This window comes from Pteronotus mesoamericanus, unplaced genomic scaffold, assembly GCF_021234165.1.
Source record: "Pteronotus mesoamericanus isolate MK-2021 breed Mesoamerican mustached bat unplaced genomic scaffold, CSHL_Meso_final contig_26, whole genome shotgun sequence".
NCBI classification, from domain to species: Eukaryota; Metazoa; Chordata; class Mammalia; order Chiroptera; family Mormoopidae; genus Pteronotus; species Pteronotus mesoamericanus.
The window spans coordinates 654,196-679,108 of NW_026555109.1; the positions used below are offsets into that span (position 1 = coordinate 654,196).

The window sequence follows — 24,913 nt, forward strand, 5'->3', positions numbered from 1 at the left end:
CCTACACTTTCTCATTTATATTTTTCCCTTCCCAACCACTTTTCACACAGTTCCTTTTATGCTTCACGCTAAGGGATCTTGGGAGCAGAAACCTTAATTTTTGAGGCTAAGTCTCGCTTTTTACAAGAATATAAATGTAAAATAAGACCAAATTAAAATGATCAGAAAATTGTCTGCCCTGTCTCTTTCAAAGGGCAAAAAGATTCATTGTCTGCAGAATGACTGCAGTAATTTCATAGTTTCTTCCCAGTGCTAACAACCTGTGATGCCCAAGAAGGAAGAGGTACAAGTAGGCAATGGGAAGAAAGACCTCAATTTTGAAATTTTGTGATCCAGCACTGCAGCATTTTTCCAGTAATGTTTTCAGTACTAATGCTTTGGTGTCCAAACCCTTTTCCTTTGTCTTCAGGGAGGGGCGCTCCAATGCCCACATCAGAGGAGATTACCAAAGAATCGGAGATGTCATGCTGAAAAACATTCAGGCCATGAAGGTAAGCTGCTTTGGGATCTGGGCAGAGCAAGTTCCCTAGGAAGAAAAATGCTGGGGCTGCTGGAATCAGCCAGCTGTAATAGCCTTTCCATGAACACATAGTGCCTTCTATGACAATCCATACCTCACAAAGAGCAGGGTAAATGTAAACTCTTCTATCTTTTCTAGATACTTTCATTTTGGAGCATAATGGAAAATCCAGTCACTCTGGGGGAAGAAACACTTTCATACATTTTCTTTTCAAAAATTCTGTATTGTACCCAAAATAACAGGTATTTTCCGTGAACAGATCATTCAAAATGTGTTTTAAAAAATTGTGTACACAAGCCCTGGCTTGGAATGTCATCCTGTGCACCAAAAGATTGAGGGTTAATCCCTAGTCAGGGCACATACTTACGTTGCAGGTTCAATCTCCAGTCAGGGCACATACCTAGGCTGCATTCAATCCGTGGATGGGCACTTATGGAAAGCAACCAATTGATGTTTCTCTCTCACGTTCCTATTTCTTTCTCTCTGACTGAACATTTCATTTTTAGTCAGTTGTAATCTTCTTGTAAGCATGAAAAAATACTGGATTCAAAGCTATGCAACAATTCCAATCAGGTATATGACTTTAAAAAGTCAATGTACAAGACTTATAGTTAAGGAGGCAGCATAGGCAGACATGGCTTGCCCCTTTGCACAACCATATCAAAATTACAACTAAAATATAGAACAACCATCACTCAGAACCATAAAAAATCTAGTTGAATGGAAGTCAGACAACTACAGAATTAAAGAAACCACATCCACCCAGACTTGTAGGAGGGGCGCAGGCACAGAATGGGCTAGTCCCATACCCACCTGTGGTGGATAAAAATTTGGGAGGGATTTCTTGGGGGCTAGGAGTCCCAGCCCCACACCAGATCCCCAGCCCAGGGTTCAAGTGCCAGGAAGATAAGTCCCCAACTTCTGGCTGCAAAAAACAGCAGGGACTGAGTTGGTGGAAGAAACTGCTGGAGCCCCAAGCAATTCCTCTTAAAGAACCCACACATGGTCTCACCTACTTAGACTGACTGCCTCTGAGCTCTTGCACCAGGGTAGCAGTGTGAAAGGTACCAGTGGCATATAGAGAGAAACTGAAGTGACTGGCATCAAGGGGAGCAGAGGCCATTTTCCCTTTCTAAACCCTCCCCCGACAGAGCCTACAATCTAGTGCCACATCTGCGACTCCATCAACCTGGCTAACACTGTTTGACCTGCCTTCGAGATCCCCACAGACTCTGCATCTCCCAACTTATGGGCCTACCAAAGCTGCTTTTCCATATGAATGGCTGGTCTTGGCTCATGCTTCACAACTTCCTGAATCCTCTGAAACAAACAACAGCTGGCTTCAGTGAGTCCCAGGTCCAGCACTAGCAGCAGCCAGCCTAGATTCACAGCTTGGCTTCACCCGGGAATCTCCAAGCACAGCACAAGTAACCCCCAGGCAAAACACAGCTGGGGGCTGACGTTGGCCTGCATCACCCAGGAAACCTCAAGGCCACCACACCCAGTGGACAGCTACAGACCATTTCAGAGCACCACCACCCTGCGCCTGCACAGCTGATCCTCTATGGAGGGTGAACATTGGTGGAAAGTGGTCACAGCCAATCCTTACAGCTGACTTGCCTGGGAAAATCCCTCCTATTTATCTGCCAACGGCAACCAAGTTGCTCAACTACAAGAGGAGGGTGTACTCAGCCAACACAAAGGGCGCACCTCGAGTACCCAGCTTAAGTCATAGGGGAGGCTGTGCCACTGGACCCCACAGGACACCTACTACATTAAGCCACACTACCAAAACACAGAGTCAAAGCAGGTCTACCTAGTACATAGAAACAAACACAGGGAGGCTGCCAAAGTGAGGAGACAAAGAAACATGGCCCAAATGAAATAACAGATCCAAACTCCAGAAAAAGGGCTAAATGAAATGGAGATAAGCAATATATCAGATGCAGAGTTCAAAACACTGGTTATAAAGATGCTCAAGGACCTTAGTGAGGACCTCAGCAGCATAAAAAAGATCCAGTCAGAAACGAAGGATTCACTAATGAAATGAAGAACTAGCTGAAGGGAAACAACAGTAGTGTGGATGAAGCTGAGCATCACATCAATGATTTGGAACATAAGGAAGCAAAAAACAACCAATGAGAACAGCAAGAAGAAAAAGGAATCCAAAAAAATGAGGACAGTATAAGCAGCCTCTGGGACAACTTCAAGAGGTCCCACATTGCATCATGGGGGTGCCAGAGGGAGAAGAGAAAGATAATGAAAGAAAACTTCCCTAATTTGGTGAAGGAAATAGACATACAAGTTCAGGAAGCACAGAGCCCCAAACAAGATGGATACAAAGAGGACTACACCAAGGCACATCATAATTAAAATGCCAGAGGTTAAAAATAAAGAGAGGATCTTCAAAGCAACAGAGAAAAGCAGTTACTTATCTACATGGAAGTTCCCAAAAGACTGTCAGCTGATTTCTCAAAAGAAACTTTGCAGCCTAGAAGGGACTGGCAAGAAATGTTCAAAGTCATGAAAAGCAGGGATCTACAGCCGAGATTGCTCTGCCCAGAAAAGGTATCATTTAGAATCAAAAGGCAGATAAAGAGCTTCCCAGACACCCCCCAAAAAAACTAAAGTTCGTTATCACCAAACTATTATTATATGAAATGTTAAGGGGGCTTATTGAAGAAAAAGAAGATCAAAACTATGATCAATAAAATAGCAAAAAATACAAATCTATCAACAATTGAATCTAAAAAACAAACTAAGCAAACAAGAAGAGCAGAGGAATGAGTGAAGAGGTGAGAGGATTAAGAAGTACCAATAGTTAGTTACAGAATAGGTATGGGGATGTAAAGTACAGTATAGGAAATGGAGTAGCTGAAGAACTTATACACATGGCCCATGGACATGAACAATGGTAGGGGTATTGCCTGAGGAAGTGGAGAGTGCTGGGCAGAGGGCAGCAAAGAGGGGAAAATCAGGACAACTATAATAGCATAACCAATAAGATATAATTTTTTTAAAAGATTAAAATGGTAGATATGTGTATTTTACCACAATAAAAATATTTTAATAAAAAAGGCAATGTACAAGGCAAATATATTTTTAACCATCTAGAAACATCTATAATGATACAGAAGAGTGAAAATATACCCAAAGAAGTCATAATATATTGAATCAATGTTCTACCATGCTTTTTTAAAAAGATTTTATTTATTTTTAGAGAGAGGGAAAAGGGAGGGGGAAAGAGAGAGGGAGAAACATCAAAGTGTGGTTGCCTCTTAAGTGCCCCCGCATGGGGACCTGGCCCACAACCCAGGCATGTGCTCTGACTAGGAATCAAACCAGCGACCCTTTGGTTCACAGGCTGGCACTTAATCCACTGAGCCACACCAGCCAGAGCTGTGTCCTTATTACTTAAAGTGTGTTTCTTAAAAGCAGGAAACAGCTGGCTTTTACTTTATTATCACTCTGAAAAATCTTAGTTTTCCAAAATAGATGCTTCTCCAAAGAGGACATACAGGTGGCCAATAGACATTAAAAAATATTTGTCACTAATCATCAGAGAAATGCAATTTAAAACCACAGTGAGATATCACCTCACACCTGTCAGAATGGCCATCATCACTAAATCAACAAGCAACAAAGAGGGAACCCTTGTGCACTGTTTTTGGGAATGCAGACTGATGCAGCCACTGTGGAAAACAGTATGGAGTTTCCTCGAAAATTAAAAATGGAACTGTCTATGACCCAGGGATTCCACCTTCAGGGTATGTATTTGAAGAAACCCAAAACATTGGTTTCAAAGAGTATATGCACCCCAATGTTCATTGCAGCATTATTTACAATACCCAAGATATGGAAGCAGCCGAAGTGCTCATCAATAGGCAAGTGGCAGTACACATGCATAATGGAATATTACTTAGCTATAAAAAAAATTAAATCTTACCATTTACAACAGATAAGTCAGTCAGAGAAAGACAAACACCATATAATTTCACTTCTGTGTGGAATCTAAAGAACAACATGAACAAAATTGAGACGGACTTATAAAGTAGATACAGAGAATAGACTGACGGTATCCAAAGGGAAGGGGATTTGGGCAGCTGGGTAAAAAAGGTGAAGGGATTAAGAAGTACAAATTGGTAGTTATAAAACAGTCACAGATATAAGTTACAGCATAGAGAATATAATCAATAGTATTGTAATAACTATGTCTGGTGTCTAATGGGTACTAGAAATACTGGTGGGAACACTTTGTAAAGTAGACGACTGTAACTACTCTACTGTATACCTAAAATTAGTACAAAATAACGTTGAATGTAATATGTAATTTAAAAAATAAAAATTTTTAAAAAATCTTTGTTTTTACATTGAGAAATATATTTATGTTTAATGCAATTACACGTCTATTTGGATTCTGTGAACTTAGCATTTGTCCCCCCAATTTTATGCTCTTTTATTACTTGCTTCCTTTTGGCTATTTTTATCATTCTAATTAACTTGTTGGTTATACATTCTTTATCCCTTCTGTGGTTACACTAGAGATTACTGCATTCATTCTTGAGTTATTAGTGTCTAATATAAATTAGTACTTCTCATATAATGATAGGACCTTAGACCATATGAACCCTACCTTTGATATTTATGTTGTCATGCATTTTAACTTTACATAAATATAAAACTTCACAAGACAGAATTAGTAGTGTTAATATCAGTGTTATTTTCATATGGTCAATATTTGTTTAAATTTACTCATATATTTACCCTTTCTGATTCTCTTAATATCTTCCTATATTCTGCATTTCGCCTGAGATCATTTCATTATAAATTCTATTTAATAGTTCTTTTTGTGTTGGTCTCATGGCAAGGAATTATCTTTGTCTTCATCTGAAAATATTTTTATTTCACATCCACTTTCAAGGAGTGTAGTATTTTTTCCTGTCTTAGCCCCTGCTCTGCCCAATGTAGACACTTCATGCCCCAGGGCTTGTACAATCCTGCTAGTGACGGGGCTCCTGATTCCCAACCCCTCTTCATGTCCACATACTAGCTTTGGCCCACCTGAACTGTAGGAGGGCTTTTCTTTATTATTTTTTTAAAATCATGTGTATTCTATTACAGTTGTCTCAATTTTTCCCCCTTTGCCCTCCTCCACCCATCCCATCCCACCCCCCTCTCCCACAGTCAATTCCCACTCTGTTGTCCATGTCCGCGGGTCATTCATACATGTTCTTTGTCTAGCCCCTTCTCCTTTCCACCATTGTCCTCCTTCACCATCCCCTCTGGTCACTTTTCAGTCTGCTCCATGTTTCCACGCCTGTGGTGTATTTCGTCCATTAGTTATTTTGTTGAACAGATTCCACTTATAGGTGAGATCATATGGTATTTGTCTTTCACCAAAAGGCTTATTTCACTTAGCACAATATTCTCCAGTGACATCCATCTCAGCACAAAAGGCAGGAGTTCCTTCTTTTTTTTTTAAATGCAGATTGATTCATTTTTTTTTTAAATGTCAAAATCCATTATAAAATATTAAAACATTTAAACCCATTATAAAGTCTCAGCAATTAAAACATGACAGCAGCACAGAAATAATCAAGTAGATCAATGAAATAAAATGAGCATTCTAGAAACAAACCTATATATCTGTCTAACAATGTAATATATGATTAAATTACTATTTCAAATCAATGGGGAAAAATAAGGCTTATTCAACAAATAAGGTGCATGGATCACTATTACTTGAAATAAAACAAATACAGAGCCCTATTTCACATGTTATACAAAAAATATTCCGGTGAGTTAAAAATCATTATATAAAGTCTAAGGAGTTTTAGGAGAAAATGGAAAATAATATTTTTCTTACCCTGAAGTAAAATATTCAAACCCAGAAGCTATAAAGGAAAATATTGACAATATGACTATATTAAACATTTAAGACTCAGCAGTTATATACATACAAAAAAAGGTAAAGGACAAGTAATAGAATAGGAAAGTATTTGCAACACATCTATAAAAGGGTTAATAATTGTTCTTTTTTTTTTAGGGAAAATATTCTACAAACATTTAATCAGAAAATGGATAAAGAATACCAAAAAGTCACTTAAAGCTTTTTTAAAATAATAGAAATAGGCAAGAAATATACAAAAACCGGTTTAGTTTCAACAAGTAATAAAGTAACAAAATAACACATCATTGTCACAATCAGATTAATAAGTATTAAAAATCTTGGTAATATCAAGTATAGGTGACTGTGAATGGAACTGGGTATTCATAGACTCTTTTTCTTCATCTTCTTAAAGCAGTCCCTTCAGCATATTTTACAATGCTCGTTGGGTGGTGTATTTTTTGAGCCTTCTTTTGTCTGGGAAACTCCTTATTTTGCCTTCCATTTGAATTGAGAGCCTTGCTGGGTAGACAAGTCTTGGTTGCAGGCCTTTGCTTTTTGTGACTTGGAATATTCTTGCCCTTCCCTTCTGGCTTATAGAGTTTCTGTTGAGAAGTCAGCTAGTAGCCATATGTTACTACCTGTTTCTCACTTGTTGCCTTTAGGATTCTCTCTTTTTCTTTGATAGTTGGCATTTTAAATGTGATGGTCTTGGAGTGGGCCTCATTGGGTTTCTCGTGAGTGGACCCTTCTGTGCTTTCTGAACTTGTGTGACTTTTTTCTCTCCTCAAATTAGGGAAGTTTTCCATCATTACTTTTCAAACAGATTCTCTATCTCTTCCTCCTCTTCTTTTCCTTCTGGTATCCCTATTATACAGATATTATTACATTTCAGGTTGTCCTGCATTTTCCTCAATGCCTGTTCATTCTTTGTGAGTCTTTTTTCATTTTCTTGCTCTTTCTGGGAGTTTTTTTTCTACCTTATCCTCCAGCTCACTGATTCGGTCCTCTGCTTCATCTAGCCTGCTTTTGATTCCTTCTGCTGTGTTCAGAAATTATATTCTTCATTTCCTCTTATGTCTTACTGATAATTTCTATGTCCTTTTTCATGCTGATATAGTTTGCAGTAAGTTCCTCGTAGTTTCCCAGTAGTTTTTTGTAATTCTCTCTGAGCTCACTGAGCTTCCTTAGAAATGTTGTTTTGAACTCAATATCTGATAGTTTACTTGCCTCTATTTCATTTAGTTCTCTGTGTGGGGATTCCTCCTTTCCCTTTGACTGGGCGGGTGCTTCTTTTTCTTCCTATTATTTTTGAGACTCCTTTTTTGCTTCTGCTTCTTAAATTGATCTGTTTTCATTTCCTGACTTTGTGGTGTGAACTTCTATGGTAGAAGACTGTTGTTTTTTCTTTCTAGACCTGCCTCTGATGATGTCAGATGTTGACCATGTCTGACCTTAGGCAGTCAGTTTGATACTTCCAGGAATCTACTGTCTGTGACTGTCTCCTTCAGCTGTTAATCTAGTCTCTCTGCACTCAGCAGGCTGGCTTGGACATCACAGGGTGGGGCCAAGTCGCTCCTGGGGCCAGGGCTGTTGTGTCCTCTCAAGCTGTTGCCGCTCAGGGGAGTGGTCTGCTTGAGCAAGATGGCTGCTGATGCATGGGGGAGGAGTCAGCACAGGGATCCCACTGGCTACTCTCCCAGTTCTCTCCCCAAAGCCTCCTTCCCCAGTCTCTCTTCAGTGTCTCTAGCGCACTCTGCCCCTACCTTTGCTGGAGACAAGGGTAAGTGGCTGCAAATAAAAATGTATGTATTGGCTCTTTAAATGGCACTTTGCATCTCCAACCACTTGTCTGGAGCAGAGAGCAACCCTTCCACTTTTCACAGCTGGCTATTATCTGTGTACCTTTTGGGCTCTGTTGCTGTAAGCTGTAGAGCCCCACTTATGGTTTAGACCCCGCTCTTCTCAGGGGGATCCAACTCACCATTTAAATAACCTTCTGGCACTGCCGCCCATGGGCGCCCTGTCCACCTTCTCGAGTCTCTACCACATTCCTTACCAATTAGGTTGTCCTACGGCTGATTCTCCTGTCTGTCCAAAGTTATAAGACTCCTCTCTTGTTATTGTTCAGTTGTTTGTTCCAGGTGATTTCTCCACAATTTAGTTGTAATTCCAGATTGGTCCTGAGAGGAGGTCCGTGTGACTTCCAGTCACTCCTCCGCCATCTTGATTCTCTTCCATGTCAATATTCTACCTTGTTTTTGAAAGCTGCCCCATCTTTTATATCTGAAACTTTGATTTGTGCATTTTTATTTTAATCCATGAATAATTACTTTAACATAGACTATCTTAATTATACAGCTTATCTTTTGAATATAAATACACCTACATTTGCATTTTAAAGCAATCTTCCGTATCTTGACTGCACCAGAGCCAGCCTAATAACCTTAACTAATAACTGCCCTGAGCAAGCTAATAGCCCCCTAAAGAAGGCAGTTTGCTCATAAGTTTCACCATTTCATTCTATCCAACTATTCAGTCATTCATCCATCCAGCACCTACTACATAGAAAAAAAGTTACTGTTGGGGATTGAATTAATTCCCAAGAATCTGGCTAGTTTGTTTGGAGTTCAGTTTTTTTCCCTTTAGAATTATATAATCTCGTGAGATAAGACAAGGAGAGGATTTGGAGGGTGCACACGTCACAGCAAAGACAGGATCTAAAGCTTCCCAAGAGATTTCCTGTTTCTCTTAATAAACATCAAGAAATTATCTAACAGACCCTGAGCTATAGTTTGCTTTTTCATGGTGTTCCAAAAGGAACCCTCTCTGCTTTGGGCAATATCAGAGCCTACGGAAGTGATCAGGATTGCAGACTACCATGCTAAAAAAAAATTAAGGATTATCCAAGATGTTCCACAACTATGGTATTGTTACTGCCACAGTGAGGTTAATACACAAAACTCAAATGTAACAGTAGCAGACATCTGTTCACTTTCCATGGTGGTTTTTAAAAAATGTATATATTATGTAATAATTACAATATATAATAACCTATATTCTCACCACCATCCCACACATACATGGTCTCCCCATTATCATGCATTTGTATGGCAAATTTTTTACAACTGATGAACCAATATGGATATATTATCATTAATTAAATCCATAGTGTACATTAAGATTCACTTTTTGTGTTGTACACTCCATGGACTTTGCCAAGTGCATAATGTCACTTATCCACCAGGGTAATAGCATTCGAGAGAGTTTCACTGCCCTAAGAGTCCTCTGTGCTCCTCCTTTTCATCCCTCCCACCTTTCCACCCTGGCAACTGCTGATCTTTTACTGTCTTCGTAGTTTGGTCTTTCCCAGAATGTCATACAGTTGAAATCACTGTGTAGCCTTTTCAGGCTGGCTTTTGTCACTTGTTAAAAATATCCTTTTTTTCTCTCTTCTATGACTTGTTTTTGTTACTGTTGTACTTCCCAATTATTTTTCTCACAAAAAGCCTGTTTTCCCATGTTCTATACTTTTTCTCAGCCCAATTTGGTTTTTTGCCTTTTCTCACAGCGTTTCCTTCATCTAAGTTTATAAGACTGAGCTTACTCCCTTCAAGAAGATTTGGTCTCCACCGTGGGCCTCTAGGGACAGCAGCAGACACCTGCCAGACCCTTGGGGACAGTCCCCAGAGTTCTCTGTTTACCAGCTCTGCTTTGTGACCCTCTCTGGCCTGTCTGTTGACTTCCCACGGACAGCTGACATTGAGTACACATCCACTCTGTTCACTTAGCACCTAAGACCTAAAAATACACTCAATTTCTGCTTGTAGCAATTCTTTCTCCTCAGTCTGGTGAGTTGGCATTTTTTTGCATTTAGCCAGTTTCCTCAGCTGTGCTGGCATTTTAGTTACTGGGCCGAAGCCATGAGCATTTATAGCACAGAGCTCTGCACAGGCAAAATGAAAACAGATGGAGAGGATCAGAGCCACTAGCAGACTTTTGGATATTGCTTTTTTTTAAGTTATTATTGTAGTTATTGTTGGTTTTAAAGAATTTTTACGAAGTGCGTAAAGGAGCAGGAGAAGATACAGAAGCCCAGGTTAGCACTTTTGTCCAAAATGCTTAAGGTGATCTGCTTGCACTATCTTTCCCACCCATCTCCTAACCTGTGTGTTTACCTGCATTTGCAGAGGCTCAACAAGGATGCTATCATTACCCTCCAGCTGTTCCCAGTCCCTCTGCACAGAACTAAGGGAGTTGGACCAGAGGCTCCAATCCCCACCTAGAAGTCAGAGATACCCAAATCATGACCTCTGGTCCATACAGTGAACTTCCAACTGGAAACACCTGCCACATACACAAAGCCACTTTTAACATCCACACAAAGAAAGGTGGTTCCCGCCTTTCATCTTGACCCTTTACTCACCACCCAAGCTGGGACTTTCATTTGTACCTGAGTTGTCTGTCTCATCAGGATACTACTCTTCCTGGTTCTGTTTTCTCTTTCCTGAATGACTCGCCCAGCTTCCTGATGAGTCTCCTCACCTCCCATTGAGCCTTTATACCAGCATTTATATTACAGCCAGACTGAAAAAGCTCAAAACCCTCCTTGTCTGTGATTTGGAGAATGCAGTCCAAACTTTAAACCTGATCAAAAAGCCTTCACACTCTCACCTTAGTCAGTCTTTCCAGACCCCTTTTCCCCATTCTTTCACATTCTACTCTGTGTTTCAGTGACCATGAATTCACTTCTTCGGGCACTCAAGTCCTTGTAAGACTCCTGCCTCAGCTACACGCATGCATTTGGTTCATTTGTTCATTAATGCCTGCAGGCAACAGACATTTATTGAGCACCTACTATGTATATCAGGCCCTGAGGATGTAGTAACAGGACACACTGCTTGCATGCACACACACAGATGAAGGCATTTTATAACTGGTGTAATCCAAATAAACTCTGTGGATTGCACCCGTGTCAGTTTCCTGGTTGTCACATTTCCTATTGTTGTGCTTGATAGTAGCATTAGGAAGGCCAGGTGAAGGTGCATAGGATCTCCCTGTACATTTCTTTGCAACTTCCTATGAATCTATGTATTTTTTAAAAAAGTCACAAACTCTACAGAGGAGACCAGTAATAAGGACAAGGTGGACAAACACAGCGTGAGTACTGGAGGATAGACAGAGTCCTTAACTCTGCCTGAAAATCAGGGAAGGCCCCAGAGCTAACCCTGAAGGGTGAGGTAGAGCTCAGGTGGAGGGATGTCTTTAGGAAGCAAGTGTCATATGCAGAGGTTCTGGCACATTCAAGTGCAGGTGGACCTTAGCAGGTCCGTGGATGACCTGGGCTGAGCAGCAAGAGGTAATGATGGAGGGCTAGGAGAGACTACATCCTAAGAACCCTATGCACCCTGCTGAAGACCCTGGTAGGAGCACTTATCATATCCTAGCAAGAGGCAACCTGCTCAGTTAAATTGTAAGGTCACGTTGGTGGCTGATATGCAATAAGGTGGGGGGTGAGGAGTGGTGGCATAGATTCCCGTGGAAACACCATTACAGTGGTGGACAGCGCAAGGCTCAAAACCATGGGGATGAAGATGGACACAGGTTTGATGGTTTTAGGAGGTAGAATTGGTAGGACTTGGTGAAGGATTCAAAAAATGGAGGAATCTGGAATGTTCTCCTGCATTTTCTGTATTGAGTAAGTGGCTGATGGTGGCACTGGTCTTTATGTTAGAAAATCACAGGGCAGCCCCAGGTGTGGCAGGAGGTGGTAGGTTTGTGTCTGGATCCATTGGGTTTCTAGCTGTTTCTGGAGAGTGGGAATGCAGATGTTGGGGTCAGGACTATGGGTGTAGGGGTAGCAGCAGCACAGAAATAGTAAGCTGCTCCTAAGAAGTACTTATGGGCTAAGGCTTGAGAACAACTGCTGTTCTGTAGTCCTGAGGTGTCACACCTCTCCCTATCTCCCATTAGTACCCTATCTGTCTGGATATGTACTCCCTTGGACTTCTCCCCTGGGCTCCTCCCCACCTGCCATGAGGATTCAGTCCTCCTTTAATGCTCTACCATCAAACTTTTTACTATGCGTCTGTCTCCACCATGACTTGTTAAAGGAAAAAATATTCCCCACTTGTTAATGGTAAAGCAGACTTTATTCAGGATAGTTGTGATAGACATAGGACCACTGCAATGGGATTTTACAGTGAGGGTGGCAGGGAGGTTAGGCTTAACTCTGAGTATAGTGTGGGCAAGTGGGAATTTACAGCTAAGAAGCAGGGTGGGGGTCAGAGGATGTAAACTACTAAGAGAAAACATCTGAGGTGAGGGGAGATTCTTGCTGAAGACAGGCCAGGGCAATCAGACATCACCTTAAGGATGGTAGGAGATGAGGAACCCGAGATTGTGGGTAACCAAATATCCAGGCTGGAGGGTTCTGGTGTAACTGCCTTAGCAGGGTTCTTGCTAAAAACTGAATTTGCAGGGAAGTGCACTTACAGGTCTGAGAGAAGGTTCTGGAACCTGAGCCATGTGTGGTCAAGCAGAAGATTTCGGTTGGACCCCAGAAGAGTAGGGAGCATGTCTAATTCTCATCCAGCTCCCTGGAATCTAGCAGAGTAGGTAGTTTGTGGCAGATACTCAGTAATTGTATGAGCAGCTAGGAGAGTTAATCAGAAATATAAATTTGTAACTGTATGACACTTAGTAAGTAGCTCCGGTCTATTTGTCATCTTGTGACATGTGGAAGAAAACCACAGGTCCCCTGAAGGAGCTCCTGTTCCTTTACTTCCCCTCAGTTTTCTCAGTCTGGCTTTTAAAAGATCATTTACACCTCTAATATGATACATAAGTCTCCTGTTTATAAACACAGTTTATTTTAAACTGTTCATTCCTTTAATAGAGCTTTTTATTTCATCTTGAAAACTTAATATAATGAAATAAATCATGAAATTTAATAAAATGAAGGAAAGTGAAGGTGATCTTCATTTCCAAAAGTCATTAAGTGGACCACGTGCACATTCAGTTCAGCTAATCAGGACCCTCACCCCGACCCTTGTCTTTCATCCCCACTAGCAACTAGCTGCTCACCTGTGGAAGCACAGCGAGGCTCTGGAGGCGCTCGAGACCAGCATCAAGAGCTCCCGGAGGCTGGAAAATTTGTGCAGAGACTTCGAGCTGCAGAAGGTGTGCTACCTGCCTCTCAACACCTTCCTCCTGCGCCCTCTGCACCGTCTCATGCACTACAAGCAGGTCCTGGAGCGGTTGTGCAAGCATCACCCACCCAACCACGCCGACTTCAGAGACTGCCGAGGTGAGCTCAGGACAGGCACCGCCAGACCCAGCCATGCAGAGAAGGGGCTTCTCTGGGGAAAAGCTCTGTGATCACAGTCCCAGGCTTTCATAATCATGGAGGATAGGCACTGCTTCTTAGTACCTGCTTAAATATTTTCTGTTATCTCTTTATCTTTCCATTAAAAAAAAAAAAACTGGTGATCTTTAGGACCTCTCTTTTCTTTCCCCTACTGCATACATTTTCTCCTTTGGTCCTGGGTGGTTAAGTGCAAACAACCCTGGAAGAGCTAAACATAGAGTCAGCCCCTCCAGGAACTTTTCCTCTATCTACACAGTTCATCACTTCCTCCTCAGACCAACCACGGAAAATAGCTTGTAACAAATAGTGCTAATTGCTGCTGGGCATTGGTAATATGCCAGTTATCTTACTGAGCACTTCACCTGAATCAATTCTTCTTTTGTTTTATTTTTTTTTATTTGTTTCTGAAAGTTTCTTTTTTTCCATTGCCACTTAGTCCCTTATACCCCGCTTTCCCTTAGTCACCACACTGTTGCCGAAGTCTGTGAGTCCTTTTTCCTTTTTGTTCAATCCCTCCACCCCTAATTTCTCTACTCCTTAGCTGTCAGCCTGCTCTCTATCTATGAGTCTGTCTCTATTTTGCTTGTTTGTTCAGTTTGTTCATTAGATTCCACATATGAGTAAAATCATACAGTATTTTTCTTTCTCTGACTGGCTTATTTCACTTAGTATAATGTTCTCCAGGTATATCCCTGCTGGGAAAGAGTAAAATTTTCTTCTTTCTTACTCTCAGTCTTTAAAACAAACCTTGATGCTTCATGCCTCATGTCTTGGCATATTCTCTCCCTTCTGCTTGGAGTCATTGCTATCACCTCCTTGTCCTTTCCTGCAAAATGCTCCTCTTCCTTTAAGCCTCAGTTCCTGCCTGACCCATGAGGTAAGATGACCTTCTCCACCCACCTATCTTGTTCTGTTGTATCAACGTTGCCTCACATGATAACCCAAAGCCATTCCAGCTCTCTGAGGACTCAGCTGTACAGATATGTTACCTGGGAGGGTGAGAGACATCTTTAGTTTTGCATGTGCTATCCTTGGCTGGCTTGCCCACTTTGCATTTTACTAAATAGTCCCCAGTGAGAAAAGTCTATCCTTGACAACTAAATAGAAAAAAAATTTGTTATGTAAATTAAACCATATGATGGCATCATTGTGAAAAGGCTGAGGAAATCAGAGTATACCTGAACGTATATTTCCTGAATGTCAGGGATGAAGAGTGCCAAGAGCTGTTCCCAAGATACCTGTTGCATGAGCACCTGGGGACCAGAGTGCCATCTCTTTCCCCTTAGATGCTCCTCACCCCAATCCCACTGAGCATTTGGTGCCCAGTAATTGTTCATTGGACTAAATCTGCTGGTACTGTCTGAAGACTGAGCAAGCCTTGGGGTTTGTCATTTAGTCCAAGCGTTCTGTGATAACCCAGGAAGCATTTAATTTGCATCCGCAGGGAGAAGGCAGGAAAACAAAATGTTTCCCTTCCAAGGTTGAAGTGCGGGGATAAAGGAGGTGCTTAGTTTTCTGATGATTGAAGTTCAGGTGCCCAGTATTTCTTACTTTCTTGACAAAAATACCTAAATGCGCAGCTATGGTGGCTTTGCATGCCAGCCAAACTTGTGCTAATTGGGCAGTAGCTCCTTGTAGACACTGGGTACCTACCAGTATAGGGAGGATGTACCCATATTGCAAAATAAAGTTTGTGTTTTGCAGTTATTCTTTGCAACCATCTTGGTAAACACTATCATTTCTGCAGAAGATAATCTCTGCTAGGAAGTGCTGGAATGAATGTTCGTTACTCAAAAGTTTCATTATCGATTAGACCATCTTCCAGAAAGATCCCTCTTTTCCCAGGATTTTTCTGTGGCTTCTCTGGACTCTGTTCTTTCCAGAGAAGGGGGATAAAAAAAGTCTCTTCCCTGGAAACAGAATTCCAGGAACTCTTATTCCCCTACAGTTTTCCTCTCTATGCCAACAAGCGATTCTAAATGAAGGACAGATGTACACACCGCATCGATATAAAGAGGTCATTTACATTGTCACGATGCTTTTGGGAAACTCAAGCAAAGCAAATAAATATGTAAAGTAGGTCCATTAAAACAAATCTCTTGGTTTTTATTCGTAAGAAATAGCAGTATTTTCCCTAGGACAGCATCTAACATAGTTCAGCTACTGGGAGATACTACCCTGGAGAGTTGAGCTTAACTATGTTGGGGAAAAACCCTTCTCTGCCATTAATGCTTCATTCTCTGTGTGCTTCTTTCACTAGCTGCTTTGGCAGAGATTACAGAAATGGTGGCACAGCTTCATGGTACAATGATCAAAATGGAGAATTTTCAGAAGCTGCATGAACTCAAGAAGGATTTGATTGGCATCGACAATCTTGTGATTCCGGGAAGGGTAAGCAGCTGTGCTCTCTCATGCATTGGAAGTAAAGACAGAAAAGCAACATTTAAGTGACTTAAATTTGAATGTTTGGAATACAGATACTCCAAGTTAAAAATAATCCTTCTTCTGAAGGGGCTTCCTTCCACCTGGGGGATAATTGGAGGAAATGCTTTGAATATTACAGTGTCATTTGAAAAATTTGTGTCAGAAGGAGATAGAGCAAGTGTTTGACCTCATATTCTGCTTTTTCTCCTTATTGCTTTAATTTGTTAATTTACTTTTCTTTCCCTACCATGTTCTGAGACAAATGAAGATAGCTTATTTTATTTGTTAAAATTTAGATAAGTGAAAATGGAAGATAAAAAAAAATTTTATTGGGTAAAATAGTGATATAAAGGCAGAGGAAAAGTTAGTACATGAAAGCATGCTGTAAATTTCCATGTTATGAAAACTATTCTTAAAGGATACATTATTCTGTACCTTTTTAATGTAATTTTAATTAGGAGTTAAAAGAACCTGTCAGCCAGAATATGATTCTCAGAGAGATGCAGTTTCCCTTGTGCTGTTAACCTTCACCGAGCCAACACACTTCGTGAACTGTAGGTCATTCTCAGTGAAACAAGGCCTCGTTGCATAAGCTTGCTTCTTCCAGGCCAATGGGAATTTTAAAAACACAGCACAGCCTGCTTTTTTTTAGTTCTCTTCCTAAGAATCAAAACTATTAGTCAGTTGCTATATCTCATCAAATATCTCTATAGGATCTTTCTCCTATAGCTCCCCGATTTTCAACTATCCATCACCCAGGTCCAGAAGGGGATTTTAGTCTCTGATCTGCTCCATACCTGCCTCAACATTCACATGTTTCCATTATGCTGGGGGCTCTCAGTCATATCTGACAGGTAGCTTCTCTGGAAACTTTAAACCTGTGAGGCCTAGGGAAGATGTAGGAATATCTCTGTGTATTTGGTATTTCTGTTGGGAAGCCTAATTACAAAACTGACCAAAAAACAGTTGTAAAAGGTTTTCAGAAGAGTTATGTATTAAGTATGGGTGGAAATTAAAGCTGGGATTTGCTTCAGTTCTGCCAGCTCTCCTGCTGAGAAAATTCCACCAGGCTTCAGTGCACAACAACCATGTTTACCCCTCCACATGGAACTCTTCTTAGTAAAGCCCTGTGATATCAATGTAATTTTCTCTTAACTTTAGATGTTATAAAATATTTATCATATTATTCTACATGGCAAACAGACCATTTGTAAGTCATTTATTTTGAAGAAAGTTTTCCATAGTGCTATGAAAAAAGCACTGGCTTGGAGTAGGTGGCCCTGGGTTCAAATTCTAGCTCCACCAGAGCTAGGATGTTTCACCAACTGACACATTCCTTCCCTTCTGTAACATGGGGATTATATCCTCTCCTTCCTAGGTCATGAGGATTGAATGAGCTTTAATGTGTAAAACTAACACAATAAATATGAATTATCTTTCCCCCGCCCCACCTCCATTTATTTGAACGACTAAATATACACTTATTTTAATGGTATTGGTTACATAGCACAGCATTGTAGAAGCACTTAACCAAATATGGGCTCTGTAACCCATAACTGACAAGGTGATTTGGGGCAAGTTTCTAATCATTTTACTTTTCAGTTTCCTCATCTGAAAAATGGAGATGATGATACTGAATTTACAGGCTCGTGCACTGTGCTGACATACGCATGCTGCATATGTTTATTTTAACACACCACATGTTAAAATAAAAGGTCATTGTTATTTATAAAGGTGGAGTCAGAATGGGGTGCTGGTTACTAACTGCCGACCCACTTATTTGCATATTCTTTTGCTGATCAACTGGCTTCACAGCCATTTGGTGTTTCAAGTCAACCCTGAGCAACAGGGGAAGGAGGGCTCATGCCCTCAGAGGGGCAAGTTCTAAGATGGGGCATTCCACACACCAAGGCCAACTGATCATCATTAATTAATTTTCCATTATCCAGTAATGTAATGGGTGGAAGGAAGGTTCTGATAGATTTGTCTACAGGTGGAATTTGAAAAACTGAGGTTTGAAGGAGAGCAGGCAATTTTAGAAACACCCCCTAAACTACCTGCAGTCTAATCCCCCACATGGTTTTCAGGCAAAATCCTGTTTACCCTTTTCCTGGGGTCAGTCTAAGATGGTTTTACATCCTGAGAGGCAGGATTTTTCCCTAAAACAAGACCTCAGTGCACTTTGGCTTGAGCCAGGCCCCCCGGGAGTGTTTCTCTATACTAGGAAACATGTGCCCTCTAGGTTATAGGAGCACATACTTTTCCACCAAACAAAACAAAGGAAGCAGGGACAGGGAGTGAGGCTAGGGGAAAGGGGACCATTTGGTTAAAACTTGAGGCCTAGACATCTTCGGATGAATTTCCCTCCAGAAGGAAGCAGCTTGAGCTTAAGGTTCTTAGGGGCTTTTCTTTCTTTCTTTTTTTTTTTTTCTTCCCTGTCCCACAGTTTAGCAGGGGGAGCAGGGGGTTGGGGTGGGGCATTCTAGACAAGAGACATTTTCGATCTCCAGCCCTCAGACATTGACATCTGAGTCCATAGCCACCAGATCACGCTTCCTTTTCTTTTTGCAGTCAATACCTCAGGCCACCGCATCTTTCCCTTCCCACTCAGGTTACAGTTGAGATACCTACAATTCGATAGAAAATGCATGTATACCAACAGCAACAAGTGTGTGAGGTGGAAACAAGAGTGACAGCAGCATGTTAGGGTCACCATTCTTATTCTCTGATACTCTTCAGTGATGAAAGCAGTCTACTAAATACCATTTCCTCATATTGTATTATATTGTATTGTTTATGCCCTGATAACATCCATCCTATGGTCCTGCAAGTATTTATTATATATTACTTTGTTGATCTCCAAAATATGTCAATGAAATTACTAGCAGATACAGTCTTTGATCCACATTTCATAAAGGACCAAAGAGTCGTTAGGCCACGCTGGAATCTATGGAATCAAAACAAGTTGACTGGATCGCTATTCTTGGCTCAGAAGCTGCTGTGAGCTCAGAAAAACCTCATGGCAGGTGTTCCAGGAATGTATTACTAGATGAGAAACTACTCCAATCATTAATGGCTGAAAACAGGCTTTAGTAGTGTCATGGTTTGCAAGTCAGGAATTGTGTAGGGCTCAGCCAGGTGATTCTTCTGCTCCATGTGGCACTGACAGAGGTCAATATAAGGGATCCCACAGGGGATGGCCTGAAGGGGCCAAGGCTGACACCTGGCAGGGACACTGGAGACTGGGCTCAGCTGGGACTGCACAGACAGCCTATGAGGGGTCTCACTAGTCTGGATTCAGGGTGGTCGTAACTGATTACCTGCACCTCAGGGTTCTAAGAGCAATCATTTCCAAGGACATGGCAGAGGCTATATGTAGTTTTATGACCTAGTCTCGGAGTTCACATGGCATTACTTCTATACTCTATTGATCAAATCAGGGATCAAAACCCACATCCAAAGGAAGGGGACAGAGATCCCCACCTGTGATGGATGTCAAAGAACTTGCAGCTGTGTTTTAAAAGCACAGCTGTGGAAAACAGTTTAGAGATTCCTGAATAAGTTAACCATACAACTTCTGTATATACCCAAAATACCTTGAGAACAGGTATTCAAAGAAAAACTTCAACATGATTGTCCATGGCAACACTATTCACAGTTAGACAAAAGGGGAAATAACCAAAATGTTCCATCAACAGTTGAACAAACAAAATGTGGTCTGTCTGTGCAATGAAATATTCAGCAACAGAAAGGAATGCTAGTTATCTATGCTACGACATAGGTCAAACTGGAAAATACTATGCTGAGTGAATGAAGCCAGACACAAAGGGCCACGTACATGATTCAACTTATATGAAATATCCAGACTAGGCAAATCCAGGGAGTTATTTTTAAAAATAAAATAAAAGAAAGCAAAAAACCAGATTGGTTGTTGGCCAGGTGATAAGGGGAAATGGGGAAAGACTTCTTAATGATAGCTTTGTTGGGGTTTTTTTTCTAAGTGGCCTCAAATGGTTCATACCCTCAAGAGTTTACAGTTCAGGAGGAAGGGTTCCTTAGATACCTTTGTTTCTTGCTCTGTTACTCTAAAATAGTTACTAGGTTTTGAGAAGCAAAGTTTGAAGTCATGGAGAAGATTCCTCTATTCATAATACTCTCCTATAGCTTACGTCTTCTGTTCCCTGGCTGCCACTTTGTATCTGGCCAGGTCCTTTCTCCCTCCCTTGCTTTGGGAAGCCTGCAGGGCCTGGGGGTTAAGTGCATAATTATATGCCTGAGTGAACCAGCAGGCACACCATTGGACCTCTGAGTGCTGGTCCTGTTAGGGGAGCCCATAGTAGTCCCTGCCTAACAGGTTCCTGGGAAGGAGAGGAGTTAGAGAAGGCGGAGCACAGCATGCAGTAAACAATCACCATGATGGATTTGATTTTTAGTATGAAAGGGGCTCCAGTGTAAGGAAGCCAGAATCTCTGTGTTACCCAGGTTTGCACACTTTCACCCAACTGTTGGGAACTGTTCCCTCTGCAGGAGTTTATTCGCCTGGGAAGCCTCAGCAAGCTCTCTGGGAAGGGGCTTCAGCAGCGCATGTTTTTCCTGGTAAGTGGTGACAGCAGTTTGTCCTCACTATGGCCCATGATTGATGGAGTCACAGGGCCAGTCCTCTGCTCTCCAATGGGGGGCACCTGCAAGGCAGGAGGAGCAGCCAAAGCCGCTCACACTAAAGTTGTTGAGATCAGTGAATTTTAATGCAAGATTTTGGAAACACTTCCTGCAGTTTTTTGGTTTAAAATGGAGCCCATGCATCTCAACTTCCCTTGTCCTTTCTCCTCTAGTTCAATGACATCTTGCTGTACACCAGCAGAGGACTGACGATCTCGAATCAGTTTAAAGTTCATGGGCAGCTCCCACTCTATGGCATGACTGTGAGTATGCAGCGTGGGCATGAGGCCAGGGCCTCTCCCTCTGGGCTGCCTGCAGTTTGCAGACCAGGTAAAGGGAGCAAGAGTCAGTGAGAGCGACATGAGGAACGAAAAGGAGAGGCTTGACAAGGAAGTGAGAGCATTGCAGGTGCCACAAGAAATATGGGCCTCATCAGGGCAAGAGGGGCTATGGGACCTGGCTCCTGTTCTGTATGTGGGATACATGGGTATGTTGCTTCTAGAACCAAGTGAAGAGGCAAGATGATGTGCCCACGTGGGGTGAATTTGCCCTGTGGCTGGCCTTCCCTAAGATGTGCCAGTGGACAGGTCTCCATATTCTGTGACCCTTGGTTGGCAGAAGCTGACAGGCCACTCAAGCACAGGATTATTTCCCTCTTTTATACTCACTTTCTCTTAAGTGGTTGAATAAAGAGAAGTTTATGGACTCTGCCAAAAAAAATTCAATGCCTTTGATCTTTCTTTTTCCTTTCCAATTATGAATTTTCTGACTTGGTTCTCCCAGCCATAGCCATTTTAGTGAACATTTGAAAATGCATTGAGTGTCTTGCTTGCTTCTTGGCAGTAAGTTATGAACACTCATCCCACAGATAGAGGAAAGTGAAGATGAGTGGGGCGTGCCCCACTGCCTTACCCTGCGGGGCCAACGGCAGTCCATCATCGTGGCCGCCAGGTAACTGGGAGACCGCTTATCTGTTTACCCTTTTACCCGCTATAGTCTGAAAACCTGACATCCCTCTCTTCTTCAGTTCCCGGCCTGAGATGGAAAAGTGGATTGAGGACATACAAATGGCCATTGACTTGGCAGAAAAGAGCAGCGGCCCCACTGCCGAGTTCCTCGCCAGCAGCCCCCCTGACAACAGTAAGTGTGGGGAGGCTTTCCTGGGGCAGTGCACAGGCCTGTTGCCTCAAGGTATTAGCCAAGGAGGGGCAGGACGTCTCTGGCTTACAGAAGACGAGCACCCTATTGCATTTTAAGTTACCTGGTGGGCCTCAGATCCATGGACTATATTTGTATGTAAAGCTAAAAATCAGGGAAATTCCATTTCCAAAAACTATTTTTAAAACCTTAAAACTGTGAGGGAGCAGGGAAGTCATCTTTTCTGGGGCCAGAATTGCTACCTGTTACACATGTCACCATCTAGAAAATAAGACCATCCACATGCTGGACAAGCACTGTGAGCCCAGTGCCCAGGTGTGCTAGGGGCTCCCTGGCAGAGGGGCTGGTGGGACGTTCCACAGGATGGGACCCTTAACAAGCAGGTGGCTGCATGAGGGTCCTCAGGGCCACATCACTGTGAGTGTCCCCAACCATCCAGGCCCATTCAGGTCCTGAGAGGGGTCAGGAAAGGGCCCCTTCTTCTGGAGAGCAAAGATCAGAAGCCTTTTGTCACATCCTGCAGAATCCCCCGATGAGGCCACAGTGGCTGACCAGGAGTCAGAGGATGACCTCAGCGCCTCACGCACCTCGTTGGAGCGCCAGGCCCCCCACCGTGGCAACACCATGGTGCATGTGTGCTGGCACCGCAACACCAGTGTCTCCATGGTGGACTTCAGTGTGGCCGTGGAGGTACCAGCTGTGACCCCAGAGGGTGGAGGGCGGGGCAAGGACAACTTATTCTTTTGAGCATTTGAGCTCAACCTCTCAGGTAGGGCCAGCCAGGCATTGACCTTCTCTTGTGAATGTGGACACATCTCTTGGTCCTCATTCATCCCCACAGATTTTGTTCTCCAAGTCATCTCCACTGTTACCCTTCCTCTCAAGGAGTTAGCCATGGGGCAGAGACTGTCCATGCATTTAGCCATGTGTCTGTGCCACAGAGTCCTAGAAACAGGTCCCCAGTGCAGGTGTGGATGGACAACTCCCTGCACCAAGGCTGCCATATCTTAGAGCAGCCAGCACTGCCCCCCCAACACACACACACACACGAAATCGGGTGCAAGGAAACAGTAGGGTCAGAAAGCTGATACCAACCAGGGCCATGGCACACGTCATTCATGAAGAAACGTGGGGGCTCTGGGAGTTGTCCTGAGAGTTGGCTTTGCTGATGGGACTCTCCCCAGATTGTGACTGAATCTTCCAGAACTTTCCAAACCCCATTCCCTGTGCATCCTCTAGTCTAGGTCCATAATCCCTAACCTTTCTGAAAATGCCAAACCTAGAAAGCTCTAAAACCGCTTAGTTCACTTCTTCACCCATTGGCGACAGAACTTGAACTCTCATGAGGCCGTTGATCATGTTTTGTGTGAACGTTCCTATTTTAGCATATCATTCTGTTTGATTCTGCCCCAGATGCCGCTGCCAGGGGTGCCATGTAGTAGATGCATGTGATTAGGAATTCAGAATTTTGCATGTTTTTTAGAAAGATAGGCACTTGGCCCCAAAAATGTCACAAAGAGACTATGCCAAGAACAGCAGTTTGCTTGCTTTTTGCACCAATAATACTGGGAATGTGTCAAACATTCCCTGACGGATAGTCTATAGGGCTTCTCTGAGATTGTTTTCTGGAAGTGACCTTCACATTTCCAGAGCTGCTTATTTCACATTTGCCTGCTAGTGTTCAGAAACCCATATGTGCTTCTAAAAACATTTCTCAATGGGACACGGCTGAGGCACAAGGCCAGGGTGTGATACCCTCAGGCCGTGATACCCTCAGGCCGTGATTGGCCTCATGTAGGCTGCAGTGACCATTCCCTCTCCTCCATCTCCCACAGAAACAGGCTTTTCCCTCACACGCTTACTGTATTCAGCATTCTTCCTCCCACACTGGGTCTGTTTGCAAAGCTTGCCAACCAGAGATTTCTTCCAGGGAACCGGGAGCTTTCCAGTGCAGAGAAAACAGGCAAGAATCACTGATGGGCTGGTGGGAAAAAACACTTAGATCTAGTCTGTCCTGTCTAGTCCAGCTGGTGGAAGTGCAACACCATGAGAGAGAACTTGTCTCTGCTTCACTTTAGAGTGACTTTTCTGAGGTGTAGTTATGACTGTCAAGGCGTGGGGATTTTGTACACTTGAAACTTCCTTTTTAATCCCTAGAGGCATGTAGGTCATTCAAGAATGCAGCTAACACCCAAGTCAGGTAGGTCCTGGGAAGCCCAGAGATGCCTCCTCAAGGCCAGCTCTTTTGGGGCAACAGGCCTGCACAGCTGTAGCCCTTTGTCTACATCATCAGGTGAGTCTAGGAGACAGACCAGCAGATTGTGGCCCGTAGGCCAAACCATACCCACCCGCGGTTCTTTACAGCCCATGAACCAAGAACAGGGTTTTACATTTTTAAATGGGTACTGATTCATTCAATACAAATACCTGATTTTCCTCTTGGCTCAAAAAGCCTAAAATATGTATTACTATGCAGCCCTTAAAGGAAAATTTGCCAAAGAATTTCAAACAAGCCCCTAGGTGTGTGGTTTTAAGGTGGCAAAATGCAGATTAAATACTCATGGAATTGGCTCACATATCACCCTGCAGATGTCTCTCCCTTGCCAGATCCCCTATCCCCCCACCCTAGGAGCAAGCTCCATTCCTCCAGGACCCCCGAGTCCTGCCCCCTAAGGAAAGCAGCAGCTCCTTTCCTCTTGCTGCATGTTCTCATCCTCCTTCACTCATTTCTCTCTTCCATTTCTGTCTTCTGTGGGACTCATGCAGGTAGAAATGAGTAACAGAGATGTTTGGGGATAACAGAGGTGAGCTCAGTTTGTGGTCAAGCCAATGAGCACTGGGGTTCACATTAGACATGGGGAGAGTCTGATGCCTGGATGGCCAGCATGAAGCCTGG

At 42.7% G+C, this 24,913-nt stretch overlaps 1 protein-coding gene across 1 annotated transcript in view; it reads left to right on the forward strand.

Annotated features, from left to right (window-relative positions):
- FARP1 (FERM, ARH/RhoGEF and pleckstrin domain protein 1) overlaps window positions 1–24,913 on the forward strand; it is a 400,915-nt gene that overhangs the window by 369,619 nt on the left and 6,383 nt on the right. The window contains exons 17-24 of the mRNA XM_054574324.1: window positions 410–491; window positions 13,479–13,716; window positions 16,037–16,167; window positions 20,728–20,796; window positions 21,033–21,122; window positions 21,728–21,810; window positions 21,887–21,999; window positions 22,541–22,707. Of these exons, the coding sequence (XP_054430299.1) occupies window positions 410–491; window positions 13,479–13,716; window positions 16,037–16,167; window positions 20,728–20,796; window positions 21,033–21,122; window positions 21,728–21,810; window positions 21,887–21,999; window positions 22,541–22,707 (973 nt within the window). The remainder of the gene's footprint in view (window positions 1–409; window positions 492–13,478; window positions 13,717–16,036; window positions 16,168–20,727; window positions 20,797–21,032; window positions 21,123–21,727; window positions 21,811–21,886; window positions 22,000–22,540; window positions 22,708–24,913) is intronic.